At 41.3% G+C, this 17,873-nt stretch overlaps 1 protein-coding gene across 4 annotated transcripts in view; it reads left to right on the plus strand.

The window, feature by feature from the left end:
* Positions 1-17,873, plus strand: part of RUFY1 (RUN and FYVE domain containing 1) — a 64,136-nt gene that overhangs the window by 11,369 nt on the left and 34,894 nt on the right. The window contains exons 1-6 of one of the 4 annotated variants that reach the window (XM_070373479.1): positions 417-522; positions 2,131-2,304; positions 3,652-3,769; positions 7,987-8,088; positions 9,758-9,881; positions 14,896-14,957. In XM_070373479.1, the coding sequence (XP_070229580.1) occupies positions 513-522; positions 2,131-2,304; positions 3,652-3,769; positions 7,987-8,088; positions 9,758-9,881; positions 14,896-14,957 (590 nt within the window). In that variant the 5' untranslated portion in view covers positions 417-512. Of the gene's footprint in view, positions 1-416; positions 523-1,861; positions 2,014-2,130; positions 2,305-3,651; positions 3,770-7,986; positions 8,089-9,757; positions 9,882-14,895; positions 14,958-17,873 lie in introns of those variants that run through there. The other 3 variants (XM_070373480.1, XM_005905929.3, XM_070373481.1) reach the window with 3 other exon arrangements.

Raw genomic sequence — 17,873 nt, forward strand, 5'->3', positions numbered from 1 at the left:
AATACTACTTACTTCATCAGTGAACATAGAGGATGAACTGGGACCTTGGTTATCATGTGTCAATGCAGTTCTGCTGCTGCTGCTGCTAAGTCACTTCAGTCATGTCCGATTCTGTGTGACCCCATAGACAGAAGCCCACCAGACTCCCCCGTCCCTGGGATTCTCCAGGCAAGAACACTGGAGTGGGTTGCCATTTCCTTCTCCAATTCACGAAAGTGAAAAGTGAAAGGGAAGTCGCTCAGTCGTGTCCAACTCCTAGCGACCCCATGGACTACAGCCTACCAGGCTCCTCCATCCATGGGATTTTCCAGGCAAGAGTACTGGAGTGGGGTGCCATCGCCTTCTCCGCAATGCAGTTCATCCTTATTTAAAAGAAAAAAGTTCCAGTCTTGATAACAGCTATGCATGTTCATTGGAAGGACTAATGTTGAAGCTGAAACTCCAATACTTTGGCCACCTGATGTGAAGAGCTGACTCATTTGAAAAGACCCTGATGCTGGGAGGAGAAGGGGATGACAGAAGGTGAGAAGGCTGGATGGCATCACTGACTGGATGGACATGAGTTTGGGTAAACTCTGGGAGTTGGTGATAGACAGGGAGGCCTGGTGAACTGCGGTTCATGGGGTCACAAAGAGTCAGACACAACTGAGCGACTGAAGTGAACTGATGCATGTGCAGCTGCTGCTGCTAAGTTGCTTCAGTCGTGTGCGACCCCATATACCGCAGCCTACCAGGTTCCCCCATCCCTGGGATTCTCCAGGCAAGAACACTGGAGTGGGTTGCCATTTCGTTCTCCAGTGCATGAAAGTGCAAGTGAACTCGCTCAGTCGTGTCCGACTCACAGGGACCCCATGGACTGCAGCCCAGCAGGCTCCTCCGGCCATGGGATTTTCCAGGCAAGAGTACTGGAGTGGGTTGCCGTTGCCTTCTCCAGATGCATGTGAGGGAAGGGAATTTCCGTACCTTCCTGTCAATTTTGTTGTAAACTTACAACTACTTTAAAAAAAAAAATTTCTCCCCCCCCAAAAAGAATTAATTCAGGGTAGACTTTTTCGCAAAATTTTGTTTCACCTTTATACATTTTTACATAGTAAATGAGCTTTCCTCTTGGCTCAGTAGTAAAGAATCTGCCTGCCAATGCAAGAGACGGGCCTCGGATCCCTGGGTTGGGAAGATGCCCTGGAGAAGAAGAAAATGGCAGTCCACTCCAATATTCTTGCCTGGAGAATCCCATTAAGAGAGGAGACTGGAGGACTGAAATCTGACCTAACAAAATGAAAAATAATCTAATGAAATATTGCTGAACTCCAGTGGTTATTAAGTGTAAATACGATTAATGAATACAAAGAAACTTCTAGCACATTTCATTTTATAATTATTTATAATAGTAATAAAATAAAGATTTTTAAAAAACCTTGAATGATTGAACTTTTATTAACTGTACCAGTTTATAGTGCTTGCATTTTATTCTAATGGTTTTACCTTACAAAAGAAGTGTGAAACAGTGCACTAATCGTGCACGAAAGAAGGGCAACGAGAATTTGAGCCCTGTACCAAGGAATGGATGCTTCCCCGAATGCCCCGGGTGGCACTCACAGACAAAACAGCTGGCTCAGGAATCCCTCTAGCTAGTATACGAGCCACCCCAAGCAAGCCCGGAAGCCGCTACCTCCCTCCTGGCAGAGAAGTCAAAATGGCGCCCGCGAGCTCTGGGGGCGTGGCCTCGAGCTGGACTCCTCCAATAGAAACGAGAGGGGGTGAAGCACTTTCCCAGCAAGCCTCCTAGCTTAGGGCAAGGCTTTCTGGAGTATGCATCGTTCCATTGGTCGAAAATGGAATAAGGGCGTGGGAGACACCAATCGCAGTGAGTGCTGATAGGGCCGTCGCCGTAGCAACGCGCGGAGCTACCTGGGAGAAGCCTTGCAGACTGACCCACGGCCTCAGCCGCCCGGTTGAGGCTGTGACCTCCCGGGGATAGGGGCCGGTTGGCTGAGAACTCCAGTTAATCCGCACGTGAGTGCTCAGAGCAGACCAGCCGACGGGTCTTCCCTTCGTTGTTCTGCGTCTAGCCTCCTCACCCGGGACTACATTCAGTGCACTAACGAAGCTGTCCCTGCTTCCACTCTACAGCTTCCAAGGGCCAGATGATGGAGGAGCGTGTCAACCTGATGCACATGATGAAACTCAGCATCAAGGTCTTGCTCCAGTCTGCCCTGAGCCTGGGCCGCAGCCTGGATGCAGATCATGCCCCCCTGCAGCAGTTCTTTGTAGTGCTGGAGCATTGCCTCAAACATGGGCTGAGAGGTGAGCCGCGGCCGTGGGGCGGGGTGGGGCGGGGGGCTTCCAGGGCGTAAAAATTCAGGCTGACTTCGCTCAGCATCTTCAATGCCAAACATTCTTCTGGGTGCTGGGGTAACAGCTGTGCACAAAACAAACAAGATCCCTGCCCACAAGACATGACATTATAGAGCAGCGCTGTCCAGTAGAAATGCCATGCAAGCCACATGTGTGATTTCTGATATCCTAGTAGCCACGTTTTTAAAAAAAGCAGAAACACATGAAGTTTTAGTAATTTATTTTATTGAACCCAGTATAGCCAAAATAGTATCATTTTGACGTATATAGTCAGTATAAACCTTATTAGTGAGATATTTTACATTCTTTTTAAGGTGAGGCTTAAAGATCCACTGTATTTTACACTTAAAGCACATCTCAATTGCACTGGCTACATTTCAGTACCACTTGTGGCTAGTGACTACCTTGGACAGCACAGTTCTAGAGCGGAGATAAGACAACAAATTCAGAAGCAAAACAGTTGCAAAATGCTACTAATTCAGGGATGCAAGATTGGTTAAAAGATAGAGGGAATCAAGGGAAAATCTTTCCAGTTAGGGTAAAAGGGGAACGTCTTTCTGGGGAGTGAAATGTGAGCTGAGAGCTAAAGGAGAGAAGGCGTCAACTGTGCAAAGGTTTGGGGCAAGAGCCTTTCTAGAAAAACAAAACAGGTGCAGAGGTCTTGAGTGGGACCAACCTTGGTTTCAGGAAGACACCAGGTAAGTGAGGCATGCCAACAGGAGGAGAGGAGGTCAGGGTAGTTGAGATGGGCTGGATAACATCGGCCTTTAAAGGTCAAGTTAGGAGTTGGATTTTATTTCATGAGTATTTGGAGGATTTTCAGCCATGGAAAAATAAGATCTACATTTTTAAAAAAAACTCCACCCATGTGGAGAACAGATTAGAAATGTGGGGTGGTAACAATATTAGGAGCAAGGAAACCCATTAGGAGGTTATTGCAGCAATTCAGATGAGGGATGGTGGTGATGATTTGACAAAGTCCATCAAGAATTGACTTTGGCATCAGGTAAGAGGGAGAAAGGGCAAGGATTTCATAGATGATTATTTGAGCACTTGTTTTATTTTGTGGGCAATAAATACTTGAGGGAGCATAATGGGTATGACAGAGAAACCCTGTCATCAGAAGCAGGGAGAGCTCATTTGGTATTTGGCTTCTCCCAGTCCCCAAGACTGAATCAGAAGGAATAAGCAGTGCAGCTCCATAGCTTTCATTTGGCTTTTGGGAGAGAGACTGAGGGCCCCTGAAAACGTTTTGCAAACTGTTCTTATGAATAATACTTTTGTTTTCCCTTTTAGTTAAGAAGAGTTTTATTGGCCAAAATAAATCTTTCTTTGGTCCTTTGGAGCTGGTGGAGAAACTTTGTCCAGAAGCATCAGATATAGCCACTAGTGTCAGAAATCTACCAGAATTAAAGTGAGTGAGAAGTAGTTACATCAATTTGATGTTTTAAAAAAAAAAAAAAAAAAAACTCCCTTCTATTTATCCATTTCTCAATTCCTTGCTAATAAAGCATCTTCTAATTTAGAACAAACTATAGCACAAGCCACACTTTACTTAGACTTTAGTCTCAGCTCTGCTGCTCAATTTCCACATAAACTTGAGCAAAATTTGCCCCATTCTGAGCCTCAGTTTCCTTTTCTTTAAAATGAGGACCATAATTCCTGCTTGTCATACAAGGTTCTGTAATGAAAAGGTATTGTCACTGCAAGAGCAGTTACAGGAGGAGAAGGAGATCCTGGGGTACATACCAGAGCCCCTTGCAGAGTCTTCCACAAGGAACCTAACTATCCAGACTCTCTTTGACCTTCTCCTGCAGAGCCAGCCTATTCCATTTTAGGGTAATTACATTAGCCACCACCACTGACTAAGGCCCTGCCAAGTGCCAGGCATTGTGCTAAGGACAATGCCTTAGCACTTCATTATTTCATTTCATCATCCACAAATCCCTAGGAGCTAAGCTGTTGGTGTTCTTATCTGCAAGTGCAGAAACTGAGACTCAGAGTGGTTAAGTAACTTGCCCAAGGTCCCTCGGCAACTGAGTGGTGGAACCAGGAAGAGAACACAGATCTCCTGGCCTCTGAAACGCTCTGCATCTTGCTAAACTCATTTGCTGCTGAACCCCATGCGTTCATAGGATTTAAGCCTTCTGTCTCTGACCTGGGTTCAGCCCTGTGGGCCTGTGCCACCTAAGGCTTTCGCCTATAGCAGGTGACAAACTTTCATATATTTATTTGGTGACACCACCCCACCCCACCACCCCCACCAGCCGTGATCTTCCTGGGCTTCCCTGGTGGCTCAGATAGTAAAGAACCTGCCTGCGATGCAGGACGTGTGGGTTCGATCCCTGGGTGGGAAGATCCCCTGGAGAAGGAAATGGATACCGGCTCAGTATTCTTGCCTGGAAAATTGGATGGGCAAAAGACCGTGGTCCATGGGGTCGCAGAGTTGGACATGACTGAGCAACTGACCCTTTTGCTTTTCACTTTCACGAGCCTCCCACATCTGCCTTGTTTCTTCAGTTGTTCTGTGCATGGTCCTGTTGTCCATCCCTTCCAGCCAGCTCACTCCCTCTAGAGACCCTGTCCTTGGGTGGTCTGATTGGGTGGAGCAGGGGTCTGCCTTCTCCTGCACTCACGCTTCTATTTCCACTTAGGCACAGGGGCATTTCCGAAGTCTTGTTATGCTAACAAAGAGCTTCTTGTCAGCTGAACTCACTGCTTCTGTTCCCTTATTAACCCTGTGGATGCTGAACAAGCAACTAGTTGAAGTATCAAAATCCTCCCTGTGTCTGCCAAAAAGGAAATACAGAGTGACTCCCTCTTCTTGATGCCTCTGGAGTAGTAGCCTTTTGGGGAGCCATGTGAGAAGACTGCTGGCTTTGCTCCATAAACAGCTGCAGTGTTTTTACCATTTCATTAAACAGGAGCACAAGTTCTAAAATTTCTACAGGATTTTAGAAGTTATGATTAGTATTTTTTGGAGAGTAGAGACTGTTTGCTCTGAGGTAGTTTGAAACTTGCAGGACAGACTTTGAGTCCTGAGAGTCATCTCTCTGGAGTTTAATTTCCTTGTCTAATTGAGATAAAAATGTCTTTTACAGTGTGGCCCAGTACCCAGAACTTTACATTGTTTTCATATCATGGTTCACTATTAAACATACTGTTACACAACAAATACGATTTCACGTATTGGCATGTAAACCCAGACAACAGACAAGGTTCTCTACTTTTTTGGAAATTAAAAACAGTCTTTTTTCTTATTACATAATTTTTAATTAGGAAATAAGAACAAGTAAAAAAGATGCTTCTGTTAGCTTACTGCTCAGAAAAAACAAAGCTACAATTAATATCTTGGTCATTATCCTTGTAGAGTCAGACAGACGAATAAAGAAGCTTCTACTGTGATTCACCTTTGCCTCCCCCGGTGGCATCACTGTTGCAGTCCTCATGGACTAACCACCGAAGCCACCAGCGCATCTACCTTTTGCCCCAGTAACTCTACTTCTAGGGGTTTTATCTCATAGACCTAACACGTGAAAATGACACATGTACAGAGATGTCTGTTGCAGCATCATTTGTAACAGCAGCAGATTAGAAATGGCCTAGATTAAAAACTGGAGAAGGTGATGGCACCCCACTCCAGTACTCTTGCCTGGAAAATCCCATGGATGGAGGAGCCTGGTGGGCTGCAGTCCATGGGGTCGCTAAGAGTTGGACACGACTGAGCGACTTCACTTTGACTTTTCACTTCCATGCATTGGAGAGGGAAATGGCAACCCACTCCAGTATTCTTGCCTGGAGAATCCCAGGGACAGGGGAGCCTGGTGGGCTGCCATCTATGGGGTCTCAAAGAGTCGGACACGACTGAAGCAACTTAGCAGCAGATTAAAAGCTAGGTAAATAAATCATGGCACAGTCCAGTAGTGAAACACCTTAAAGCTATGAAAACATGAACAGGAAATTTCCTGTGTACAGAAAGAATTTCAAAATAACAGATATTCAGTAAAACGAGCAAGTTGCAAAATGGTATATGTAGCATACTAATATTTTTGTAAGAAGGGAAGGAAAATAAGAACATTTATTTCCAATGCAGAAAAATGCTTGGGATGTGAACCTTAACTAGGAGCAGCGTATTAATGAACAGAGAAGGAGAACTGGGGAAAAAACAAGTATTAAGCTGTACATACTGTAGCTTTTTTCCCATTTAATAGTAGACTTTAAGCCTTTTTCCATATTAAATATTCATCCACAACTTTGTTTTTGAAGTGAGCACACAGCATTCTGTTGTTTAGCCCCTCCCACTTTGGGCTTTGTGCTGCTAAGTCACTTCAGTCGTGTCCAACTCTGTGCGACCCCATAGACGGCAGCCCACCAGGCTCCCCTGTCCCTGGGATTCTCCAGGCAAGAACACTGGAGTGGGTTGCCATTTCCTTCTCCAATGCATGAAAATGAAAAGTGAAAGGGAAGTCGCTCAGTCGTGTCCGACTGTTTGTGACCCCGTGGACTGCAGCCTTCCAGGCTCCCTGTCCATGGGATTTTCCAGGCAAGGGTACTGGAGTTGTGGTTGTCTTCAAATCCTCATTGTCCAAACTGCAGTGCTGACCACCCCCAACACACATCTTTGTGCACATCCTCAATTACTTCCTTACCTTGCTAGATGCAGAACTTTGATAACCGGCTGGCATTAAATTGCCTGCTGGAAGAATTGTGCCAGTTTGTACTCCCACCAAGCAGGACATGTAGATGTGCATTTTTCCTATTTCTTTTCTTCTTTTACTCTAACTTCACATCATTTATTGAAAGGTGGGGGGAATCCAAAGCCTTTTATATTAAGTTGGGTGCCTTCTAGCCCTTTGAGGCAGGTATTGATTACAGCAGTACCTCCAATACTCTCTTGGACATTACAAATGCAGTTACTCTGCTTAGAACAGTAACTTTTTTTTCCTTAAATAGTGCTAGGTCTATATTTGGGAGGCTTTTTCTTTCTTTTAAAACAGATCTTTTCAAAATTGCACCTTTGAGACTGGTTGCACAACATGTGCCTAACAGAGCTAACAGTACACTTAAAAATGGATGAGGTGGTAAACTTCATATTATGTGTATTTTACTGTGTCAGAAATAAACTTGATGTAGTAAATTTCAAGCTAATGCCTTAGAAATCTTGTGAGTTCAGTACTTTAATGACTGTATTCTATATTCATCTTTTGAAAGAATGTTTATCCATGATACAATCTAACCTGATATTTCCTGGCTTCCTGTGAAATGTATGAATACATGCAAAGTTTTATCTAATTGTATTTGTTCCAGAAATCAGATATTTCTGGCTTAAATATTTTTCTGGTTTTGTTGTGGTTTTTTTTTTTTGAGGGGGAGGGAGGGAAATATATGCCTATGATAGAGACTTCAAACAGTCCCGAAAAAAATGCAGTGAGCCATTTCTTCAGCCTTCCCAGAGTGTTCCCGCAACCCCCAGGGCAGCTTTGCATTCACAAGCGTGCGTGCGTGTGTGTGTGTGTGTGTGTGTGTGTGTGTGTGTGTGTGAATATATTTCTCCCTGGCTAAGTTGGCTTTTTTCCCTTTGTTTTTGTTGTTGTAATGCTTTAATAGTCTGATCCTCTGTTTGAATTACAGGACAGCTGTGGGAAGGGGCAGAGCTTGGCTTTATCTTGCACTCATGCAGAAGAAACTAGCAGATTATCTGAAAGTGCTTGTAGACAATAAAAATCTCTTGAGGTATTTCATCACCTATCTTCGCTTAGTTTTTGCTTCGTAATTAGAACATAGTTTTGTACATCATTAGGAATTAAAATAAGAATGTATTGACTTGGCCAAATGGTTCATTCATGTTTCTCTGTAAGATGTTAACGCAAAAACCTGAACAAGCCTGTACAGTTTTTATTCAGATTATTATGAAGTGTAACTATTCTGTGGCTTACTTTTAAAATAGCAGAATTTTATTTTTTGAGCACCGATGTCTGAAAGTCTTTATTAATGAAGATTCATATTTTCATTTTGAAGATAATTCTTCAAAAATACCTAAGATCAGGTAACTGACAGCATACTCCATTAAGTTTCAACAAAATAGTATTTGATTGGGTGATAATAGGGGGGAAATGACTTGAACTAGATTCAGTGGGCAATTTTAAATTATAAGACCCTGCTTTTTATAAGAGAACATACCTAGATTACCTATTTTAGGATTCCATATTCAAATTGTAAACTTTTATATCTCTTGGCATCAGTAAAGACAAACTATCTCTGTAATTTATGACTGGGTTCATTTTTTATATTTATAACTGTATAGACAAAAGAAATCATTATAAGAGGTATTTTCTCTATGATATGAGAATATTTGAGGAAAAAATCTTTATAGAGCTAATGCTCTTATCTAACTGAAATAAAAATATCTTTTACAGTATGACCTATCATCCAAAATTTTCGATTGTTTTCAAGTCATGGCTTATTACTGAACAAATGTTTTCATGATAAATACTGATTTCAAATAATTTACATACCTTGTACTCTTCTCTGACCGTTATACTGAATAACTTTGAGGTACGGATTTTGTTCTAAACAACTAGTTCTGGGACTGCCCTCACGGTCCAGTGGTGAAGACTTCGCACTTCCAGTATAGAGGGCACAGCTTCCGTCCCTGGTCTGGGAACCAAGATCCCACATGGCTCACTGCCAAAAATAAAATGATAATAAATAAATAAATAAACAACTAATTCTGAGGATAACACGTTCTTATGCACTCACACACACGCTGGTGTATTAGCTAATCACTGATGACCAGAGCGGTGACGGATGGAGCCTCACTACACGTGTATGCACTCAGCTAATGCACACGCTGGTGTATTAGCTAATCACTGATGACCAGAGCGGTGACGGATGGAGCCTCACTACACGTGGCCCGGGGGACTGGGAGGGAAGGAAGTCAAAGCAGGCAGTGTTCCCCGGGACACAGGGGAGAGGGAAGAGTGTTGTTCTGGGTCAGGGGGGTGGGGATCGCAGGATTGCACTTCATGTTGACATGAACGTGAGTGTAGCAGTAGTTCACGTAGGAAGACGAAGGAAGCAGCCAGGTGGAAAGAGGGACAGAGTGGCGTTTAGGAACACAGGGGCCTAATGAGAAGAGCTGGGCTCCAGGGTCCAACCAGAGAAGTTAACCTTAGACCAGAGGTGGGAGGGGTCCGTTCTAAGCCCCAGGAAGAGAGAAGAGGCCAGAGAAGAGATCACAGAACTTAAAATGAGAGAGGGAATAAAAGGCAGAAGGGAATGCACACAAGGCAGCCTCTGGCTCCTGGTGAAACTCTCAGCCAGGCCACGAGCTAAGAGGTGAAAAGTCAGGAGGTCCAGTAGAAGGGTGGTGAAGGTGTTCTGTCGTATCCATCTCTTTCAGTGAGTTCTATGAGCCTGAGGCATTAATGATGGAGGAAGAAGGGACAGTGATTGTTGGTCTGCTGGTGGGACTCAATGTGCTTGATGCCAACCTCTGCTTAAAAGGAGAAGACTTGGATTCTCAGGTAAGATGGGAATTTTGACTCTAGGTCAAATGTCTTATTTGGGCCAGGGATTTTACATTGGATCTGCAGACGTGTGCAGGAAGGGGCAGATGGCAGGGGGTATCTGGCAAAGGGCTGTGCAGGGTGCTGCGCTGGACCAAAGCTGGAACAGCTGGCAAAAGTCCTGGGGAAGAGCGAAAAATAGCTTGGGCAAAGGCACAGAGGCACACACACACAGCATGGCATGTCTGGGAACGGGAAATGGTTCTCCATGGCTAGGACACGGCCTGCCCAATGAGTGACATGGAGGTGGAGGCCGGCCCAGGTTTTACATCGCAAGTGCCATGTTAGAGGCTTCAGCTTTTGTCCCTGGAACTTTGGGAACCATGGGAGGTTTTTAGGCAGTACACTGAAATGGTCAGGCCTGAGACTGAGAAAGTTGAAGCTAGCAACCATGCGGGTCATGAGTTAGAAGCAGCCAAGAATGGGGAATGCAGAAACATGAAGCAGATAAGTCAGGAAATCAGGGGCAGACAAGTCTGCATGAGGAGTGGGAGAACAGACTCAGGAGAGATTTGGAAAGTCAGATGGTAAAACGGAGCAGGAACTTTCAGGCCGTGAGGTGCAGAGTGCCCCTTGCTGGAGACAGCCTTCTTTTGATGGGCTTTTCCTCCTGCACAGAAGCCAGTAGCCAGGGCTGAGGCCTAAGCTCCAGGTGCTGGAGACTAAATCCAGACAGTCTGCCCCGCCCTAACCTCCACCCCACTTCAGGGCATCAGGAACTGTGGCTGGGCCGCTGCCCCGCCTTCTTCCCACTACATGTTTGGACATGAATCTAAAGCTTCCCCAATCCCTCCATGACCAGATCAGCTGCTTTTTTTCCCCCAGTAGTTTTCTTGTTCTGGCCTGTTGAATATTTTTCAAAAAATACAAACAAGTTTTTTTTTAAAGAAATGAAGTATCACATATTGTCCCATTACACAGAAACAGCTGATTCAGTGTTACATTTTGGGATATATCCTTCCAGCACATGAATAAAAGGTGTGAGTGTGTGTGTGTGTGTGTGTGTCTTTGTATCTCACAGACCGATGTTTGGAGCTTTCTTTTTTCATTAAACCAAAATGTGATTATTCCAAGAACACCATTTTGCAATTTCTTTATTTAACAATGTGTTCCACATAGCTCTTGATGTCAAGAGATACATCCATTTTATGAATATACCATAATTTATTTAACCAATACTTTTTTTTAATTGAAAGATAATTGCGTTACAGTGTTGTGTTGTTTTCTGCCATACAACAACACAAATCAGTCATAATTTTATATATATATACATATAATTGTATATATAATATATATATATCCCCTCCTTCTTGATTCTCCTCCCTAACCAATACTTATTAATGTAAGTCATTTTCATGTTATAATGACAGTGTTATAAATATCCTTATACTTGTTTTTAAGCCTTGTCCTTTTGTTTTCTTAGGATAAGTTTTGAGATTGCTGTGTCAGACTGCACAAGTTCTGCATGAGTGTTGTGAAAGCATGAGAGGTTCTTGGTCTTTTTCAATCAGACAGAAAAAACTCTTCATCCCAAATTTGTGTTTTTGAAAACTAGGATGATGGAGTTGTTTTGGTTTTTTTTTTCATGTTTTATTTAAATATCATACAAGGTTTATTCATTTTGTATTACAAACATTAAACAAGCCATTGGTGGTTCACCTGTTCATATCCTTTGCCCATTTTTTTGAATATTCCATCTTTTTCCACTTCTTTATTATAGATAAGGATATTTACCATTTGTCAGAATATTTGTTATAAAAATTTTTTTCTGCTCTCTCGGGGTTTGTTTTCTCTATAGACCTTTTTTTTTTTCTCGTGCAGTCGTATTTAATGGACTTTTCCTCTATACCTTCTAACCTATTGTGCCTAGAAGGTCCTTCCACATCTAAAAATTAACTTAATTTTTAAATCACATGTATATATTTTACATGTAAATAATCTGCCTGTCATTCTTTTTGACATAGTATGAAGTGGAAATCCAGATTTCTTACATAAGTACAGCAGTGAACCAGTGTTTCCAGTATCATGTATCAAATATTATTATTTTGCCTACTAATTTGAAATTCCACCTTTATCATGTGTTAAAATATCCATTATACTCAGGGGGCTTATTTGTAGACTCTCTATTTAGTCTCTGGATCTTTTTATTTCTATGCTAGTAACATAGTCTTTTAACTACCAAAGCCGTATAGTGTGTTTTATGCTCTGGCAGTTCACCTCCTACCTACTTTGTTATGCAACATTTTCAGATTTAGTTGAGGCTGTCCCGTTTTCCATTCTGCCCGATGACCTTGAACATCATTTATTTTGTCAGATTCCAAAATGAAAATTTGTCTGGGATTTTTATTAAATAATAGATGTGATTGAGCCCCTGGCTTATTCTTATCGTCAACATAATGCCTCCTGCATGTCACTAGGAAGCATGAGTATTTGCTGCTGCTGTCTGAGAGATCCTCTTTCTCGTGTTTAGAAAGTGCTGTTCTCTTCTAACTTTGCATTTTTATTTAAAAATGAATATTGACATGTATCAGCCACAGGTGTACATGTGTGCCCCCGTCCCAAACCCTATGACAAAAACCACCTCAATATTGTAAAGGAATTAGCTGCCAATTAAAATAAAGAAATTAATTTTTAAAAAATGAATATTGAATGCTATCCAGCACTTTCTGGCATCTATTGAGATGTCATATCCATTTTTAGCCCATAATTATAATTGAAATAATTGTTGGGCTTCCTATTGTGATATTATTATTCCTGCATTCTTAAAATAAATCTTACTTAGTCATCGTACATATACTTTTAGTGTACTCCTAGACTTAATGTCTGTGGTTTATTTGGGATTTTTGTGTTTCTACTTATAAGAGACACTTGTCTGAATCTTCCCTTCCTATACTGTCTTTGTAACTTTTCAGTGTCAGGATTGTATAACCTCATAAAATAAGCTGGATAATATTCTTTTCGTTCTTATTTTCTACAAAAGTTTATTATAGCAAGAATTATTTTTCTTTAAATGTTTGTTAAAACTTGCTGGTATAACCGTTTCAGCTCTTTATGATCTGCATACTCTGACCACTTCTATTTTTTGCATAGCTTTGGTCAGTTCATTGGTTTCCTAAGCAGCAGCAGCAGCAGCCAGCCTTATAAAAACCTTTAGTCATTTATATTTTTCCAGAAACCATTTATTTCATTCAGATCTCCGCTGTTAGTTGCATGAGAGTATTTTCTTGCAGCTTTTTAAAATCTCACATTTCCAAATTGTAATATTGTACGCATGACAGAGTTCGTCTACTGTGTTGAGCTCGAAACCCAGATCTTGCTCTTTACTCATCACTTCTGCTTCGGGAGGAGGACTTTATCTGTCTTCTAGTCCATTAATTTCTACTTTGGGTATTAATTCTTTCTCATTCTTTCTATTGTTTCCTTTTTTCCAGGCAAATGTATATATATTTTTTTACTCTTTTTCTATTATAGAAGAAGTACATGCTTGTTGAAAAAAATTAAGCAATTACAAAAGCATGTAAAGTGAAAAGTGAAATTCAAGCTTCCCTTTTCTCCTTCCCCTTCAGTCCCACTTTTGTCCCCACAGGTAATGTGAAAACTTGAGGGACTACTTTTTCTATGCATTTATGTGTACATAGGTTTTTGTTTCTGACTAAATCTTTTCTGGCTTTCTATGGCAGTGTAACAAATTAACAGTCACATTAAAAATACCAATCACTCATAGTTGATGGTTAGCTGATTTCAGCAAGTTGATTCTGAAGCACACCTGTGATTATAGGAAGTTGGTGGCTAGGACTGGAGTGGCTGAAGGCATGTGCTGTCACTGCCCTCTGAGTTGAGAAGGTCAGTGGGTGGGCGCTGGAGCAGCAGGGGTTTCCTGGGCATCTCTGTCTGCATCTGGTCTCTCCACATGGTCTCCAGCGTGGTGCCTCAAGGTAGCCAGACTTTTCCCATAGAAGCTCAGAACTTCAGAGGCATGTGCCCAAGGGAAAGAGCCAGGATGAAGTGTGTACTGCCTTTGTTAACCTAGCTGAAAAGTCACAGCCTCCTTCCTGCTGCTTTCTGCTCATTTGGACAGGTAGTAAGGCCACCCAGGTTCAAGGGTTGGGAATGGAGATTGGTGGGAGGCGCAACAGAGAAGTTGCAAAAGACGTCACATACAGCTTTGGCTTTTAACATGAGTGGGGTTGCTATACTATATATATATAAGTGGGGTTAATGCTGTACATAGTATTCTTTGACTTAAAGTTTTATCCTGGAGCTTTCTTCATTTCATTACATTTTCATTCCCTGTGTTCTTTGTTATGGTTGCAGAGGGCTCTGCAGTATGGCTATAATGTGATTGATTTAAATATTTCTGTATTGATGGACCCAATTATCCTGTATTTCAAAGGAATGGCTTCACTTTCACCAGAGTCAGTGGTGGCAGGCTAGGGCTCTTATTCACTCTCTCTCAAGTGCTTTATTTCTGAACAAAGCACCTAACTTTGAGATGTTGAGGGATCTTGGACCTCCCTAGTTCCCTATAGCAGAGAATTTTCCCTGAAATACTGACTGGACCTTTTCATCCCAACTTGGGGAAAGAAGGAGTCAGAGTTATCAGTTGAGGTCACCACTTTAAAGATCCAGGTCTCTCTCTCTCTTTTTTTTTTAATCACTTTGTACCCAAAGAACTTTGTTGATCTTTGTCAACAATTTGTTGAATAAAGACAGAAAAACTAATCATTATTAAGTGGTAAAACTTGAGAATATTCCCTCGAATTCTGATTTTTAGTAAGTTTTTCTTCTAGAAGATGATGGGGTTGTTTTTCTTTCGGTTTGTTTGCTTGATTGCTACTTTAAGCTCATCCGTCTGACTGACTGTTTACGAAGGAGATAGGCATATAAACACCATGAATTTTAAAGATAGTAAGGTTTGTGGAAAGTGGGGAAATTATCTTTCATTTAAACTGGTGCATTTTCTTTCAATCAGGTTGGAGTGATCGATTTTTCTCTCTACATTAAAGATGTGCAGGATCTAGATGGCGGCAAAGAGTAAGTTCTGCATTGTATGCTGCTCTTATGATTTTAATGAAATTCTAGCAAAGAATGCGACTTTTTAAAAAACTGAGATGTAATTGACATATAACATTATATTATTTTCACATGTACAACATAATGATCTGATATTTATATATATTGTAAAGTGATCACCACAGTACATCTAGTGTACATCCATGACCTTAACATAGTTAGTTACAAAAGAACATTTTTCTTGTGACAAGAGCTTTTAGGATCTACTGTCTTAGCAACTTTCAAATATGCAGTTTTACTATTAACTATAGTTATTAGTTATACTTGATTATATATATTAACTATATATATAAAATGCTCTTAACTATAGTCATCATGCTGCATGTTGCGTCATTAAGCCTCCTTTGTTTTATAACTGGAAGTTTGTGTCTTATGACCCCCTTCACCCTCTCCCCCACTCCCCAACCTCTGGCAACCACCACCAGTCCCCGTATCTGTGAGCTTGGTTCTGTCTTTGTTTGTTTTAGATTCTACATATAAGTAAGAGCATAAGGTATTTGTCTTTCATTGTTTTACTTATCTCACTTAGCATAATGTCCTCAAATCCACTCATGCTGTCAGAAATGGTAGGATTTTTTTTTTATGGATGAATAATATTTTGTTATATAAATATACTACATTTTCTTCATTCATCTATTGATGGACACTTAGGTTGTTGCTATAAAGGAGTGAAGTGAAAGTCGCTCAGTTGTGTCCGACTCCTTGCAACCCCAAGGAAAATACAGTCCGTGGAATTCTCCAGGCAAGAATACTGGAGTGGGTAGCCTATCCCTTCTCCAGTGGATCTTCCCAACCCGGGAATCAAACCAGGGTCTTCTGCACTGCAGGCAGATTCTTTACCAACTGAGCTATCAGGAAGGTTGTTGCTATATCTTGGCTATTGTAAGTAATGCTGCCGTGAATATGGGGGTGCATATATGTATTCATGTTAGTTTTCCCTTTATTTGGGTAAATACCCAGAAGTGGAATTGCTGAATCATTTAGTAGTTTTATTTTTCATTTTTTGAGAAACTGCCATACTGTTTTCCATAGTGGCTGTACTCGTTTACATTCCCACCAACACTGCACAAGGGTTCCCTTTTCTCTGTTTCCTGGCCGACACTTCTTATTTCTTGTCTTGTCAGTGATAACCATTCTAACAGGTATGAGGTGTTACCGTCTTGCAGTTTTGTTTTGCATTTCCTGATGATTAGTGTTGTTGAGCATCTTTTCCTGTAACTGCTGACAAAGAATGCTACTTTTGTTTTTGCACTGTTTGAGATTTTCGTTTTTATTTAGCTGTTTTTAATTACAATGGTAATATGTTCCTGTTCCTGTAGTTTAAGGAATTAGGCTCTCAGGAAGAATAGAGAGTACAAGGGCGATTTCCCCATCCACACTATCCCCCGGTCTCCCACCTCAGTCCCACTCCCCGCCTCCTTCGTCAGAGGAAGCCACTCATGCATGACTCCTTCCAAGTCCTTTTTTTAATGCCTTTCAGATGTATATTGTTGGTAGTGTAATTTGCTTTATGGATTGTTGGGATGTAAATGGAAAAGCACTGTGACACATTTAGGTTGCCTCTAGACTTACTCTGACCACAGTGTGTCTTGGATGTCTTTTCATGCCACATGTAACTCTACCTCATCCTTGTTAACAAGAGCATTAAAAGAAGTCACTCTGAAAAAAGAGACGGAAAAGAAAAAAAAGCAAACAATGTGTATAACATGCTCAAATTTATGTTGTAATAAAGAAGACATAACACTTGTATTTATATGTTGTACTTCCATATTCATGGATCACTTCTAGAGAGGCACATGGACTGAACACAGATGTGGGAGGGAGTTTCACTGTAAACCCTTGGGCTGTGTTTGAATATTCTGCCAGAAACATCCATTACTTGTCCTTCACACTTCTTCGTATTGAGGACTCTTCTGGTCTCAGTGTCCTGGCAGTGTACCTTACCAAGGAAGGCATGCTTTATGCCCCCAGAGTACTAAGGTTTGCTCACTTGGAATTAAAAATATATTCTTAATGTCGAAAAGAACTGGAAATGAGCTGATTGTCCACCTTTAAGGGAATGCAGTCAGCCTTTCATACCTGCAGATGTTGAACCCACAGATGTAGAGGGTCAGCAGTGCTACGCCATGTGTATGAGAGACTTGAGCAGTTGCAGATTTTGGTATCCACAGTGGTTTTGGAACCCGTCCCCTGTGGACACTTAGGGACATCTGTAATTGAATGAATTGTGGAATATCCAAAATGTTCCACGCTGTGGTATATTATACAGACATGAGAAAAAGCAAATTTTACCTAGTGAATAGTAGGTTTAGAGGGGTTTCCACAGGTATTATTGAGTGAGAAAAGTATAATACTGAGAAGTATATATATTCCATTTTTTTAAACCCTCCAAATCTCTTTTATATTTTAATTGTATATACTATATATAAAAATATAGATATTATGATTATATGCACAGAGGCTACTCAACAAGCTGTCAGTATGTATCACCTGGGAAAGCCATGTGAGGGCAGAAAGGTTAAAAAATAATAATAATAAACTATACTGACCAATAAATCCAGCACCTGTGGCATGAGTGTGGGTTGAATAATCTCATTTACGTACATATGTATGTAAAGAAATTGGTGGGGGGAGGCTAACTTTAAAATGTTAAAGTCTTTTTTATATATATAAACACATATAAAGTTTTTTGTTGTTGTTTTGTCTGTCACACTGCGTGGATTTGGGGATCTTAGTTCCCTAACCAGGAACTGAACCCACCCCCTTGGCACTGAAAGCACAGAGCCCTCACCACTGGACCACCACGGAATTCCCAATGTCTTTTTTTTTTTTCAAACCCAGACTAATCAGCTTTGTGTTGTGAAGAGTCTTGTGATC

This window comes from Bos mutus, chromosome 7 (assembly GCF_027580195.1).
Source record: "Bos mutus isolate GX-2022 chromosome 7, NWIPB_WYAK_1.1, whole genome shotgun sequence".
NCBI lineage: Eukaryota > Metazoa > Chordata > Mammalia > Artiodactyla > Bovidae > Bos > Bos mutus.